This window comes from Rhinoraja longicauda, chromosome 25, assembly GCF_053455715.1.
Source record: "Rhinoraja longicauda isolate Sanriku21f chromosome 25, sRhiLon1.1, whole genome shotgun sequence".
Taxonomy (NCBI): domain Eukaryota; kingdom Metazoa; phylum Chordata; class Chondrichthyes; order Rajiformes; family Arhynchobatidae; genus Rhinoraja; species Rhinoraja longicauda.
In genome coordinates this window covers 1,282,392-1,296,180 of record NC_135977.1, presented here as the reverse complement: position 1 = coordinate 1,296,180, position 13,789 = coordinate 1,282,392, and the positions used below count along the sequence as shown (strand labels likewise).

Here is a 13,789-nt window from a genome sequence, read left to right as displayed (position 1 = left end):
CCTGTTGTGCAGGCACATCACCTGTTGTACAGGCACATCACCTGTTGTACAGGTACCTCACCTGTCGCACAGGCATCTCACCTGTCGTACAGGCACCTCACCTGTCGTACAGGCACCTCACCTGTCGTACAGGTACCTCACCTGTTGTACAGGTACCTCATGTGCCCATAATAAAGCAGAACCAATGTCTGGGCAATGGAGTAACTCAGCGGGTCGGGCAGCATCTGTGGGGAACATAGATAGGTGACGTTTCACAGAGAGCTGGAGTAACTCAGCGGGTCAGGCAGCATCTCCGGAGAAAAAGGATGGGTGTGTTTTGTGTAGTTTAGAGATTCAGGACAGAAACAGGCCCTTCGGCCCACCGAGTCCGTGCCGACCAGCGATCCCTGCACACTAACACTATCCTACACACACTAGGGACAATTTACAGAAGCCAATTAATCTACAAACCTGCACGTCTTTGGAGTGTGGGAGGAAACCGGAACACCCGGAGAAAACCCACGCGATCACAGGGAGAACGTACAAACTCCGTACAGACAGCGCCCGTAGTCAGGATGGAACCCGGGTCTCTGGCGCTGTGAGGCAGCAGCTCTACCCGCTGCACCACCGTAAGGTTTTAGGTCAGGACCCTTCATCAGACTGAGTTACTCCAGCACTTTGTGTCTGTCTTTGATATAAACCAGCATCTGCAGCTCCTTTTTTCTAGAATCTTTGATCTGCAGACTGAGAGATTGGGTGGTTTGAACAATGAACTCAAGAGAACAAACACTCAAAACAAACCTCTGGAATCCTCGAACACTTTAATTTCACCTCCTGAGAACTTCACTTACAACGAGCCACTCCATTGTGGTTGTGGACCCTGGGATGCGTTAACAGGCTGCAGGAACCCAGGAGTCATCAGTGATGATAGGAGCAGAGGTGGGCCATTCAGCCCATCAAGTCTACTCCCCCATTCAATCATGGCTGATCTATCTCTCCCTCCTAACCCCATTCTCCTGCCTTCTCCCCATAACCCCTGACACCCGCACTGATCAACAATCTATCTATCTCTGCCTTAAACACATCCACTGACTTGTGGCTCCACAGCTGTCTGTGGCAACGAATCCCACAGATTCACCACCCTCTGACTAAAGAAATTCCTCCACATCTCCTTCCTGAAGGAACGTCCTTTAATTGTGAGGCTGTGCCCTCTGGTCCTAGACTCTCCCACTAGTGGAACCATCCTCTCCACACCCACTCTGTCCAAGCCGCTGTCATTTAAAACAAACTCATTCACACTGTCCTATTGAAGGTTCGAGCCTCTGGTTTTCTTTCTCCACAGATGCTGCCCGACCTGCTGAGTGTTTCTGCCGTTCCGCACTAATTCATACATTCCGGGCGCCAGGAATGAGCAAGAAATGTTGGATCCGAGCTGAAAACTAGTTTTAAACAGAATTATATTCCCTGCCTGACATTCCCTGTTAAATATATATTTTTTGACCCAGATCAGCAATAAACAGCAGTGAGCAGGAATAAATAAATTAACCCATTATATTCTGTGGATCAATGATAAGATTTCCAGGGGGGGGGGGGGGGGGGGGACCGAGCCTGGGACTGGGACTGAGAGCACCACAACACTCACCAAGGGTTCCAAACGTGTCTGTATCTCTCTGACCACGGGACCTCCCGGAGGTATCTCCCACTCCTGAGACATCCCTCCCACCGGAAGCATCTCTCCCTCTGCAGATATTACCCCCTGCAGAGTTATCCCTACCCCCACCCCCCCCCCCCTCACATAGACGTCTCTCCCCCTCTAGAAATACATCTCACCCAACCAGGTATGTCCCCCAGTGCAGGTATCTCACCTGACCAGGTATGTCCCCCAGTGCAGGTATCTCTCTTGACCAGGTATCTCCCCCAGTGCAGGTATCTCCCCCAGTGCAGGTATCTCCCCCAGTGCAGGTATCTCCCCCAGTGCAGGTATCTCTCTTGACCAGGTATGTCCCCCAGTGCAGGTATCTCTCTTGACCAGGTATCTCCCCCAGTGCAGGTATCTCCCACTCTGGAGGTTCCTCTCCCACCATCACTAGCAATGCCAGACCCAGCCAACTTCCTCAGGGAACTAATGGATAAGTGAAGCTTTGGCCAGTGAGTGAAAAAGAATAATAATATATATATAAATAATCTGGGCCGTGTTTAGATCTGGGGCCAGGAGCTGAGAACAGGAGGTGTTGGTTGCCACCATGGGGTCTTAGACTCTGTTCCTGCCTTGCCCGTACAAAATATAAAGTCCCAGCGCTATCTGTGGTGGGCGGGCTTGCAGCGGGTAGTTGTGTTAGAGATGCAGTGTCACACGGAGTCATAATGTTGGCGTCTCTGGTCCTTCCTACAAAGCTGCCTGGACTTGGCAGCAAGACTCTCCCACGGCGGGCGTGAACTCTCCCACGGCGGGCGGTGAACGCTCCCCAGACAGGTGGTGCGGCCGCGGTGTTGGCGTATCCCCGGCCATGCCCGTTACACGGTGCCCAGGTAGAGGGGCAGAGCGAGGAGGAGAGGGAGGAAAGCCTTATGTGTCAGTGGGGCTGCTGGTCGTAGGCTCACCGCCCCCGATCCACAGCTGCAGTTCCTTCTCTCGCCGCCTGTGCCCGCATCGTGCCCGGGGCGTGGGGCAGACCGCGGGCGCGGCTCGGCCCGCCCCGCTATAGAGGAGTCCGCTTGCATCTCACTGCAAGACAGCCAGTCCCTGCCCACTGGTTGCGGAGATTCCTGGTCCACCTCCATGGCACCACCCAACACCTTCCAGTACGCCTTGCCCTTGAAGAAGTAGGTTGCTCCTGGAAGCACAAGGGGAAGAAAACCACAACCATCACTCTGTGCACCACAACCATCACACTACACACTACACACTACAACCATCACTCCACGCACCACAACCATCACTCCACGCACCACAACCATCACTCCACGCACCACAACCATCACTCCACGCACCACAACCATCACTCTGTGCACCACAACCATCACTCTGTGCACCACAACCATCACTCTATGCACCACAACCATCACACTACACACCACAACCATCACTCTACATACCACAACCATCACTCTGTGCACCACAACCATCACACTGCACACCACAACCATCACTCCACACACCACAACCATCACTCCACATACCACAACCATCACTCTGTGCACCACAACCATCACTCTACACACCACAACCATCACTCTGTGCACCACAACCATCACTAGTTAAAACACAACCATCACTCCACATACCACAACCATCACTCTGTATACCACAACCATCACTCCACATACCACAACCATCATTAGTTAAACCACAACCATCATTAGTAAAACCACAACCATCACTCCACACCACAACCATCACTCTGTATACCACAACCATCACTCCACATACCACAACCATCACTCCACATACCACAACCATCACTCCACATACTACAACCATCACTAGTTAAACCACAACCATCACTCCACACCACAAACATCACTCTATACACCACAACCATCAAACCTGGGTCTCTGGCGCTGTGAGGCAGCAGCTCTACCCGCTGCACCACCGTGCCGCCCTCAAGCTTAATGACATCCTTCCTCCGGCAGGTTGCCCATGGTTGCCCGCCAGTGCCACATACGTACCATCAGACCACCGCATGGCATCATCAACACCACTGGGCAAGCCCTTCCACAGGGTTGTGGGCTTTGGGTAGGCTGGGTCCATCTTTCTCCAATGGTCATCGTATCTCCAGTACTGATTGTCCTTAAAGAGGTAGGTGGTGTCATTGAGGGGTGACACAAAGGCAACGTCGACCCTCTTCACCGAGAGGCCAAAGTCAGTGATGAACCTTGGGTAGCCCTCCTCCACGTTAGTGTCTCTGAACAACCAGTACCGGTCACCTGCCGATGCACAGGATGCAAGAGTCAACAGCCAACAATCACGAGTGTAGTGTACAGATACAGAGCGCAAACATGCCCTTCCCCACCGAGCCCGCGCCGCCCAGCGATCCCCGCACACTAACACTATCCTACACACACTGGGGACAATCTACATCTATACCAAGTCAATTAACCCACAAACCCGCACGTCTTTGGAGTGTGGAAGGAAACTGAAGCACCCGGAGAAAACCCACGCAGGTCACGGGGAGAACGTACAAACTCCATACAGACAGCGCCCGTAGTCGGGATCGAACCCGAGTTTCTGGCGCTGTGAGGCAGCAACTCTACCGCTGTGCCACCCAAGTGCTTCATTGTCATGTGTATCAATGAGATTCAATGTACAAGGGGGACCAGATGCCCCACCATTGTAGATGTAGCCCAGCCCCCCACACACACCACACTCCCCACCATTGTAGATGTAGCCCAGCCCCCCACACACACCACACTCCCCACCATTGTAGATGTAGCCCAGCCCCCCCACACACACCACACTCCCCACCATTGTAGATGGAGCCCAGCCCCCCACACACACCACACTCCCCACCATTGTAGATGTAGCCCAGCCCCCCACACACACCACACTCCCCACCATTGTAGATGGAGCACAGCCCCCCACACACACCACACTCCCCACCATCGACTCCATCCACACTTCACGCTGCCTCACGTGTCCCTGTCCCACCCTGATCATTCCCTCTTCTCCCCGCTCCCACCCGGCAGAAAGTACAGAAGCTTGAAAGCGCGCACCACCAGATTCAGGAACAGTTTACACGAGGTACATGTGGCAAAAATGAACGGAAACTTAAGCAAAGTCTGGTGGAGCATCAACATGACGACATCATGACACGGGTGCAGCCAGGACTAGAGGGTCTCTAACTTTGTAACCTTTGTCTTCCCTCCCTCTCCATCTCTCCCCTTTCCCAGTTCTCCGACCAGTCTGACTGTCCTTGTTTATATTTTATCTCTGTTTGCTTTGTTGTTACCTTGTCCTGTCCAACAATGATCTATTCTACATGTTCCTTGAGCATCATCCCCTTTGACTTCTTTATCTCCGTATCTCCCTCTCCCTGATTCAGTCTGAAGAAGGGTCTCGACTTGAAACGTCACCCATTCCTTCTCTCCAGAGATGCTGCCTGACCCGCTGAGTTACTCCAGCATGTTGTGTCTGCAAACAGTATTGTGTTCAGTTCTGGGCACCATGTTATAGAAAAGATGTTGTCAAGCTGGAATCGTTCAGAGAGGATTCACGAGGATGTTGCCAGGACTAGAGGGTGTGAGCTACTGGGAGAGGTTGAGCAGGCTGGGACTCTATTCCTTGGAGCGCAGGAGGTTGAGGGGTGATTTTATAGAGGTGTATAAAATCATGAGAGGAATAGATCGGGTAGATGCACAGAATCTCTTGCCCAGAGTAGGGGAATCGAGGACCAGAGGACATGGGTTTAAGGTGAAGGGGAAAAGATTTAATAGGAATCTGAGGGGTAACTTTTTCACACAGAGGGTGGTGGGTGTATGGAACAAGCTGCCGGAGGAGGTAGTTGAGGCTGGGACTATCCCAACGTTTAAAAAACAGGCACATGGATAAGACAGGTTTGGAAGGATATGGGCCAAACGTGGGCAGGTGGGACTACTTGAGTTACTCCAGCATTTTACACAAAATGCTGGAGTAACTCAACGGGACAGGCAGCATCTCTGTTTTCTTTGAGTTCTTCGCTGGGACATGAAGAAATCAAAGAAAACAAATCCAGAGATGCTGCCTGTCCCGTTGAGTTACTCCAGCATTTTGTGTCTATCTTTGTAGCTGGGGCATGTTGGCCGGTCTGGGCAAGATGGGCTGAAGGGCCTGTGTCAGCAGCGTATCACTCTGTGACCTCTGGAGTGGTGCAGTCCAAGCCCTGACTGGTGGACGGTTGGGCAGGGGCAGGGATAGAGCTGTTACCTTTGAAGAAGACTATTTTGTGGTCGGTGGTCCTCTCGTACACTGAGTCCACACTGTTCATGTTGGGCGGCAGTCCTCGCCAAAAGCGCTGGATCTCTGCCGGCTGCAAGGACACCAGGTGCCGGTCACGGGTCAGCCGCCAGAAGTACTTCCCTGCTGGCCCAAACGCAACACAACTTGGAACATTTACACAAAACATAGAACATTCTTAGGGGACTGGACAGGCTAGATGTAGGAAACATGTTCCCCATGTTGGGGGAGTCCAGAACCAGGGGCCTCACAGTCTTGGAATAAAGGGGAGGCCATTTAGCACTGACACTGAGATCTACATCAATGATTTGGATGAGAACATACACTGCCAGATTAGCAAGTTTGCCAATGATACAAAAGTGGGTGGTTTTGCAGATAGTGAAGATGGTTGTGAACGATTGCAGCAGGATCTGGATTGATTGGCCAGGTGGGCGGAGGAATGGTTGATGGAATTTAATACAGAGAAGTGTGAGGTGTTGCACTTTCGAAAGTCTAACAAGGGCAGGATCTACACAGTGAATGGTCGGGCTCTGGGGAGTGTTGTAGAGCAGAGGGGTCTAGGAGTGCAGGTACATGGTTCCTTGATGGTGGAGCCGCAGGTAGATCGGGCGGTCCAAAAGGCGTTTGGCACATTGGCCTTCATCAGCCAGAGTATTGAGTGTAGAAGTTGGGAGGTCATGTTGCAGTTGTAGGAGACATTGGTGAGGCCGCATTTAGAGTATTGTGTTGAGTTCTGGGCACCATGTTATAAGAAAGATGTTGTCAAGCTTGAAAGGGTTCAGAGAAGATTTACGAGGATGTTGCCAGGACTAGAGGGTGTGAGCTACAGGGAGAGGTTGAGCAGGCTGGGTCTCTATTCATTGGAGCGCAGGAGGATGAGGGGCGATCTTTATAGAGGCGCACAAAATCATGAGAGGAATAGATCGGGTAGATGCACAGAGTCTCTTGCCCAGAGTAGGACCGGAGGACATGGTGAATGGTGAAGGGGAAAAGATTTAATAGGAATCTGAGGGGTAACTTATTCACACAGAGGGTGGTGGGTGTATGGAACAAGCTGCCAGAGGAGGTAGTTGAGACTGGGACTATCCCATCATTTAAGAAACAGTTAGACAGGTACATGGATAGGACAGGTTTGGAGGGATATGGACCAAGCGCAGGCAGGTGGGACTAGTGTAGCTGGGACATGTTGGCCAGTGAGGGCAAGTTGGGCCAAATGGCCTGTTTCCACACTGTATCACCCTATGACTATGACTATGAGGAAAAGCCTTTTCCACCCAGAGAGTTGTGAATCTGTGGGATTCTCTGCCACAGAGGGCAGTGGAGGCCAATTCACTGGATGTTTTCAAGAGAGAGTTAGATTTAGCTCTTAGGGCTAAAGGAATCAAGGGATATGGGGAGAAAGCAGGAACGGGGCACTGATTGTGGATGATCAGCCATGATCAAATTGAATGGTGGTGCTGGCACGAAGAGCCGAATGGCCTCCTCCTGCACCTATTGTCTATTGAATGGTGGAGCTGGCTCGAAGGGCCGAATGCCCTACTCCTGCACCTGTTATCTATGCACCTATTTTTCTACAACATGGTCGACACGGGCGTGTTGGGCCGAAGGGCCTGTTTCCACACTGTATGACTCTACAACGTGTTACCATGGGACAGGGAGAGGTCACTGAAACACTGCTCAGCAGGGTTACAGTTGGTGTGGACCACAACACTCAAGTGTAGGAAGGAACTGCAGAGGCTGGTTTACACCAAAGACAGACACCAAATGTTGGAGTAAAATGGGCCGTTGTCAGCTGTGGGCTCGGTGAAAACCAGTTACAGACAACGAGACTCAACAAGACGACTTTGAAACTGGTGGGGGAGGGACGGAGGGAGAGGGGGTGCAAGGGTTACTTGGTTCAAGAAATCAGTTTTGATACCATTGGGCCTATCCACCAAACTCAGTAACAGCTTCCTCCCCTCTGTGATCAGCCTTCTGAACGGCCCTTCCATAAGCTAGGGCACTGTCCGATTCACCTCTACCCCATTGCGGACATTGAACTTTGTCTGTGGAACTGATGAATGTCAGTGAACCACTTGGCTGTGACATGGCCAGCCCTCTGCCACTGTCAGCCTGGGGAGCAGGTTTATTACTGTCACCTGTACCGAGGTACAGTGAAAAGCTTTGTTCTGCACGCTATCCACACAGATCAGATAATACTGCACACAAATACAATCAAGTCAAACTCAAGTCCAACAGCTGGAGCAAAGGGGAAGATACAGAGTGCAGAATATAGTTCTCAGCATTGTAGCGCATCAGTTCCACAGACAAAGTCCAATGTCCGCAATGGGGTAGAGGTGAATCGGACAGTGCCCTAGCTTATGGAAGGGCCGTTCAGAAGCCGGATAACAGAGGGGACGAAGCTGTTCCTGAGTCTGGTGGTGCGCGCTTTCAAGCTTCTGTACCTTCTGCCGGTGGGGAGTGTGGGTGTGTGTGATGGGTTGGGCTACATCTACAATGGTGGAAGAAGATTGAACTTTATTACCTTCCATCACTGTGATGAATGTGGAATCCACTGTGGTGGATGTTTATGTGAACTTTTATGTGGTTGTGTGTCTTGTTGCTTTTCACTTAGTATGGCTGTGTGGTAACTCAAATGTCACTGTACCTTAATTGGTGCATGTGGCAATAAACTTGCCTTGAACCCTTGAGTGTGGTCTGTGGTTTGAGAGGGTGGGTGGGGCTGGGGAGACAAACTCTGTGGTGTTATGGACAGAGAGGAAGATTGTCTCGTTTGTAAGATTACTAGATTCTGTAATCCATGCTGTATCTCTAAACTAAATTGTGTGAAAGACACATCTTCTCAGCGCATCCACACAGTTTAGTTTGGAGATACAGCATGGAAATAGACTCTTCGGCCCATCGAGTCCACACCAACCATCGATCACACTAGTCCCCTGTTATCCCACGTTCCCATCCACTCCCGACACACTGGGGGGCAATTTACAGGAGGCCGATTAACCCACTAACCCGCACGCCTTTGGAATGTGGGAGGAAACCGGAGCGCCCGGAGAAACCCACAAGGGTCACAGGGAGAACATGCAAACTCCACACACAGACACAGACAGCACCCGAGGTCAGGATCGAACCGGGGTCTCTGGTGCCGTGAGGCAGCAGCTCTACCCACTGCACCATTCCTTGTGTGTGTCCGGCTCACAACTGAGTCCTGCAGCTCCTGCGTCCCCCTGTGTCAGAGCCTCGGAAGGAACTGCAGATGTTGGTTAACACCAGAGATAGACACAGAGTGCTGGAGTAACTCAGCGGGTCAGACAGCATCTGTGGGGAACATGGATAGGTGACGTTTCACAGAGTGCTGGAGTAACTCAGCGGGTCAGGCAGCATCTGTGGAGAACATGGATAGGTGACGTTTCACAGAGTGCTGGAGTAACTCAGCGGGTCAGGCAGCATCTGTGGAGAACATGGACAGGTGACATTTCGGGTCGAGACCCTTCTTCAGATCGCTGGGGTGTAAGCTGCCCAAGTGCAATACGAGGTGCTGTTCCTCCAGTTTGCGCTGGGTCCTCACTCTGACAGTGGAGGAGGCCCAGGACAGAGAGGTCAGTGTGGGAGTGGGAGGGGAGGGTGAAGTGCTGAGCCACTGGGAGATGCAGCGGGCCGCGGCAGACCGGCACACGTGTTGGACGGAATGGTCGCCGGGACTCCACGAGGGATTGTCCTGGGCATGTGGATTACAGATCGGAGGCACACGCATGCACGCACGCACATGCGTGTAGCAGGGCAGTGCAGCTGGACCCTGCGTGTGGACAAAGGAGGCCTCTAACAGGCCACAGACCTGTGGGGAAAAGCGGTATCTAGCAGGCCACACACGTGTGGGGAAAGGCGGTATCTATCAGGCCACACGCGTGTGGGATTACCATGCGTACCTTTGAAGAAGAACGCCTCTCCACGGATCTGAGCCACAGCATCAAAGTCAGTGTTACATCTGTCCGGGACATCCCCCCTCACCCTGCGGCAGAAACAGTGCACGGGTTCATACGTGTACCCCACCCTGAACCCCACCCTGAACCCGTCTGAACCCCACTCTGTACCCCACTCTGTGCCCCGCTCTGAACCCCACTCTGCGCCCCACTCTGAGCCCCACTCTGTACCCCACTCTGAGCCCCACTCTGAGCCCCACTCTGAGCCCCACTCTGAGCCCCACTCTGAACCCCACTCTGTACCCCACTCTGTGCCCCGCTCTGAACCCCACTCTGCGCCCCACTCTGAGCCCCACTCTGTACCCCACTCTGAGTCCCACTCTGAGCCCCACTCTGAGCCCCACTCTGAGCCCCACTCTGTGCCCCACTCTGAGCCCCACTCTGAACCCCACTCTGCGCCCCACTCTGAGCCCCACTCTGAGCCCCACTCTGAGCCCCACTCTGAACCCCACTCTGTACCCCACTCTGAGCCCCACTCTGAACCCCACTCTGCGCCCCACTCTGAGCCCCACTCTGTACCCCACTCTGAGCCCCACTCTGAACCCCAGTCGTACAAAGCTGTACCATGACTTTTAGTTTGGTTTAGAGATACAGTGTGGAAACAGGCCCTTCGGCCCACCGAGTCCGTGCCGACCAGCGATCCCCACACACTAACACTATCCTACACCCACGAGCGACAATTTACATTTACACCAAGCCAATTAACCTGCACACCTGCGCGTCTTTGGAGTGTGGGAGGAAACCGGAGCACCCGGAGAAAACCCACGCAGGTCACGGGGAGAACGTGCAAACTCCGTACAGACAGCACCCGTAGTCAGGATTGAACCCGGGTCTCCGGCGCTGTGAGGCAGCAGCTCTACCCGCTGCACCACCGTGCCGACCTAATAAAGTGCCAGAGACCCGGGTTCCATCCCGACTACGGGTGCTGTCTGTACGGAGTTTGCACGTTCTCCCCGTGCCCTGCGTGGGTTTTCTCCGGGTGCTCCGGTTTCCTCCCACACTCCAAAGTCATGCAGGTTTGTAGGTTAATTGTCTTGGTGTAAATGTAAATTATCCCCAGTGTGTGTGGGATAGTGTTAGTGTGTGGGGATCGCTGGTCGGCGTGGACCTGGTGGGCCCGTATCTCTAAAAAGGTCAGTACAGGACTCCCTGACCCTGTGACTCCCTGACCCTGTGATTCCCTGACCCTGTGACTCCCTGACCCTGACACAACACAGGTCAGAAAGTCACATGTGTTTGGAGCAGAATTAGGCCATTCGGCCCATCAAGTCTACTCCGCCATTCCATCATGGCTGGTCCATCTCTCCCCCCTAACCTCATTCTCCTGCCTTCTCCCCATAACCCCTGACACCCGCACTGATCAACAATCTATCTATCTCTGCCTTAAACACATCCACTGACTTGTGGCAACGAATCCCACAGATTCACCGCCCTCTGACTAAAGAAACTCCTGCTCATCTCCTGCCTGAGGGTCGTGCGTTGCTGGAGCTTGTGGTGCCCGCGGTGGGGCGGAGCTTGTGGTCCCCGCGGTGGGGCGGAGCTTGTGGTGCCCGCGGTGGGGCGGAGCTTGTGGTGCCCGCGGTGGGGCGGGGCTTGTGGTGCCCGCGGTGGGGCGGAGCTTGTGGTGCCCGCGGTGGGGCGGGGCTTGTGGTGCCCGCGGTGGGGCGGAGCTTGTGGTGCCCGCGGTGGGGCGGGGCTTGTGGTGCCCGCGGTGGGGCGGAGCTTGTGGTGCCCGCGGTGGGGCGGAGCTTGTGGTGCCCGCGGTGGGGCGGAGCTTGTGGTGCCCGCGGTGGGGCGGGGCTTGTGGTGCCCGCGGTGGGGCGGAGCTTGTGGTGCCCGCGGTGGGGCGGAGCTGCGTGGGGCAGGGGGAGGGGGAGGGGGAGGGGGGTGCCACACTCACGGGGCGGTGGGTCGGGGTCTCGGCGAGGCAGCGGCTAGTACAGGGTGGTCCGACGAGCTCTCCGTCGGCGGCTGGCTGGTGGGGAACAGCTGCTCCCTGACCCCTGCGTGTGGAGAGAGAAACACGGCTGTGAAAACATGCATGTACACAACATGCACACGTAGGCACGCCAGCACTAGAACACGCAAACTAACACGCACTGGTATACATGCACTTGAGCTCACACAAACGCACATGCACACACGCGCACACGCACACACATGCGCACACACGCACACATGCGCACACGCGCACACTCAGACTCAATCACACAGACGCATGCTGACACACATGCTCACACACACGCACACACAAGTACACACACACACTCACACACACGCGCACACACATGCCGCGCACACATGCCGCACACACACATGCCGCACACACACACACACACACACACTCACACACACACACACACACACACACACTCACAGGCACACACACGTACACACAAGTGTGAGGTCTTTGTCACACAGTGTCACAGGTTGTGCAGGGTTGGCTGGGTACGATGGCCACTTCCACACAGACCAATGCATCCATACGTCCCTTCCTCTGCTGGCCATCAGATGATAAAGAGGGCTGTAAATCTATCATTGTAATGTCGCGGCCAGTAGCAGTAATATATTCCTATTAGACAGATGTGAATGTAGCTGCCATTGACCTGTAGTGTCATTGGAAGTCAACATTTCCCTGCAGACAGATTGATTTTTATTAAATTCCCGCAGTGATTGATCAGCGGAGGCAAAGCATAAGTCCTCTGGTAAAGACTTGGCCGGTGCCCAGGCCGAGCAGACAAGATCTCACAGTCACCGTGAAGCAACAAGACACAGGTTTAAGGTGAAGGGGGAAAGATTTAATAGGAATCTGAGGGGTAACGTTTTCACACAGAGGGTGGTGGGTGTATGGAACAAGCTGCCAGAGGAGGTAGTTGAGGCTGGGATTATCCCAACATTTATGAAACAGTTAGACAGGTACATGGATAGGACAGGTTTGGAGGGATATGGACCAAGCGCAGGCAGGTGGGACTGGTGTAGATGGGACATGTTGGCCGGTGTGGGACTAGTGTAGATGGGGCATGTTGGTCGGTGTGGGCAGGTGGGACTAGTGTAGATGGGGCATGTTGGCCGGTGTGGGACTAGTGTAGATGGGGCATGTTGGCCGGTGTGGGCAGGTGGGACTAGTGTAGATGGGGCATGTTGGCCGGTGTGGGCAGGTGGGACTAGTGTAGATGGGACATGTTGGTCGGTGTGGGCAAAGGTGGGACTAGTGTAGATGGGGCATGTTGGCCGGTGTGGGCAGGTGGGACTAGTGTAGATGGGACATGTTGGTCGGTGTGGGACTAGTGTAGATGGGGCATGTTGGCCGGTGTGGGCAGGTGGGACTAGTGTAGATGGGACATGTTGGCCGGTGTGGGACTAGTGTAGATGGGGCATGTTGGCCGGTGTGGGCAGGTGGGACTAGTGTAGATGGGACATGTTGGTCGGTGTGGGACTAGTGTAGATGGGGCATGTTGGCCGGTGTGGGCAGGTGGGACTAGTGTAGATGGGACATGTTGGTCGGTGTGGGCAGGTGGGACTAGTGTAGATGGGACATGTTGGTCGGTGTGGGACTAGTGTAGATGGGGCATGTTGGTCGGTGTGGGCAGGTGGGACTAGTGTAGATGGGACATGTTGGTCGGTGTGGGACTAGTGTAGATGGGGCATGTTGGCCGGTGTGGGACTAGTGTAGATGGGGCATGTTGGTCGGTGTGGGACTAGTGTAGATGGGGCATGTTGGTCGGTGTGGGACTAGTGTAGATGGGGCATGTTGGCCGGTGTGGGCAGGTGGGACTAGTGTAGATGGGGCATGTTGGTCGGTGTGGGACTAGTGTAGATGGGGCATGTTGGCCGGTGTGGGCAGGTGGGACTAGTGTAGATGGGGCATGTTGGCCGGTGTGGGCAGGTGGGACTAGTGTAG

At 53.9% G+C, this 13,789-nt stretch overlaps 1 protein-coding gene across 4 annotated transcripts in view; it reads right to left on the bottom strand.

The window, feature by feature from the left end:
* Positions 1 to 794: 794 nt before the first annotated feature.
* mmp17a (matrix metallopeptidase 17a) overlaps positions 795 to 13,789 on the bottom strand; it is a 285,416-nt gene continuing 272,421 nt past the window's right edge. For 2 of the 4 annotated variants that reach the window (XM_078421408.1, XM_078421407.1), the window contains exons 6-10: positions 11,789 to 11,891; positions 9,835 to 9,917; positions 5,882 to 6,037; positions 3,649 to 3,906; positions 795 to 2,813 (exon numbers count right to left, since the gene is read on the bottom strand). In XM_078421408.1, coding sequence (XP_078277534.1) covers positions 2,494 to 2,813; positions 3,649 to 3,906; positions 5,882 to 6,037; positions 9,835 to 9,917; positions 11,789 to 11,891 — 920 coding nt within the window. In that variant the 3' untranslated portion in view covers positions 795 to 2,493. The remainder of the gene's footprint in view (positions 2,814 to 3,648; positions 3,907 to 5,881; positions 6,038 to 9,834; positions 9,918 to 11,788; positions 11,892 to 13,789) is intronic. The other 2 variants (XM_078421410.1, XM_078421409.1) reach the window with 1 other exon arrangement.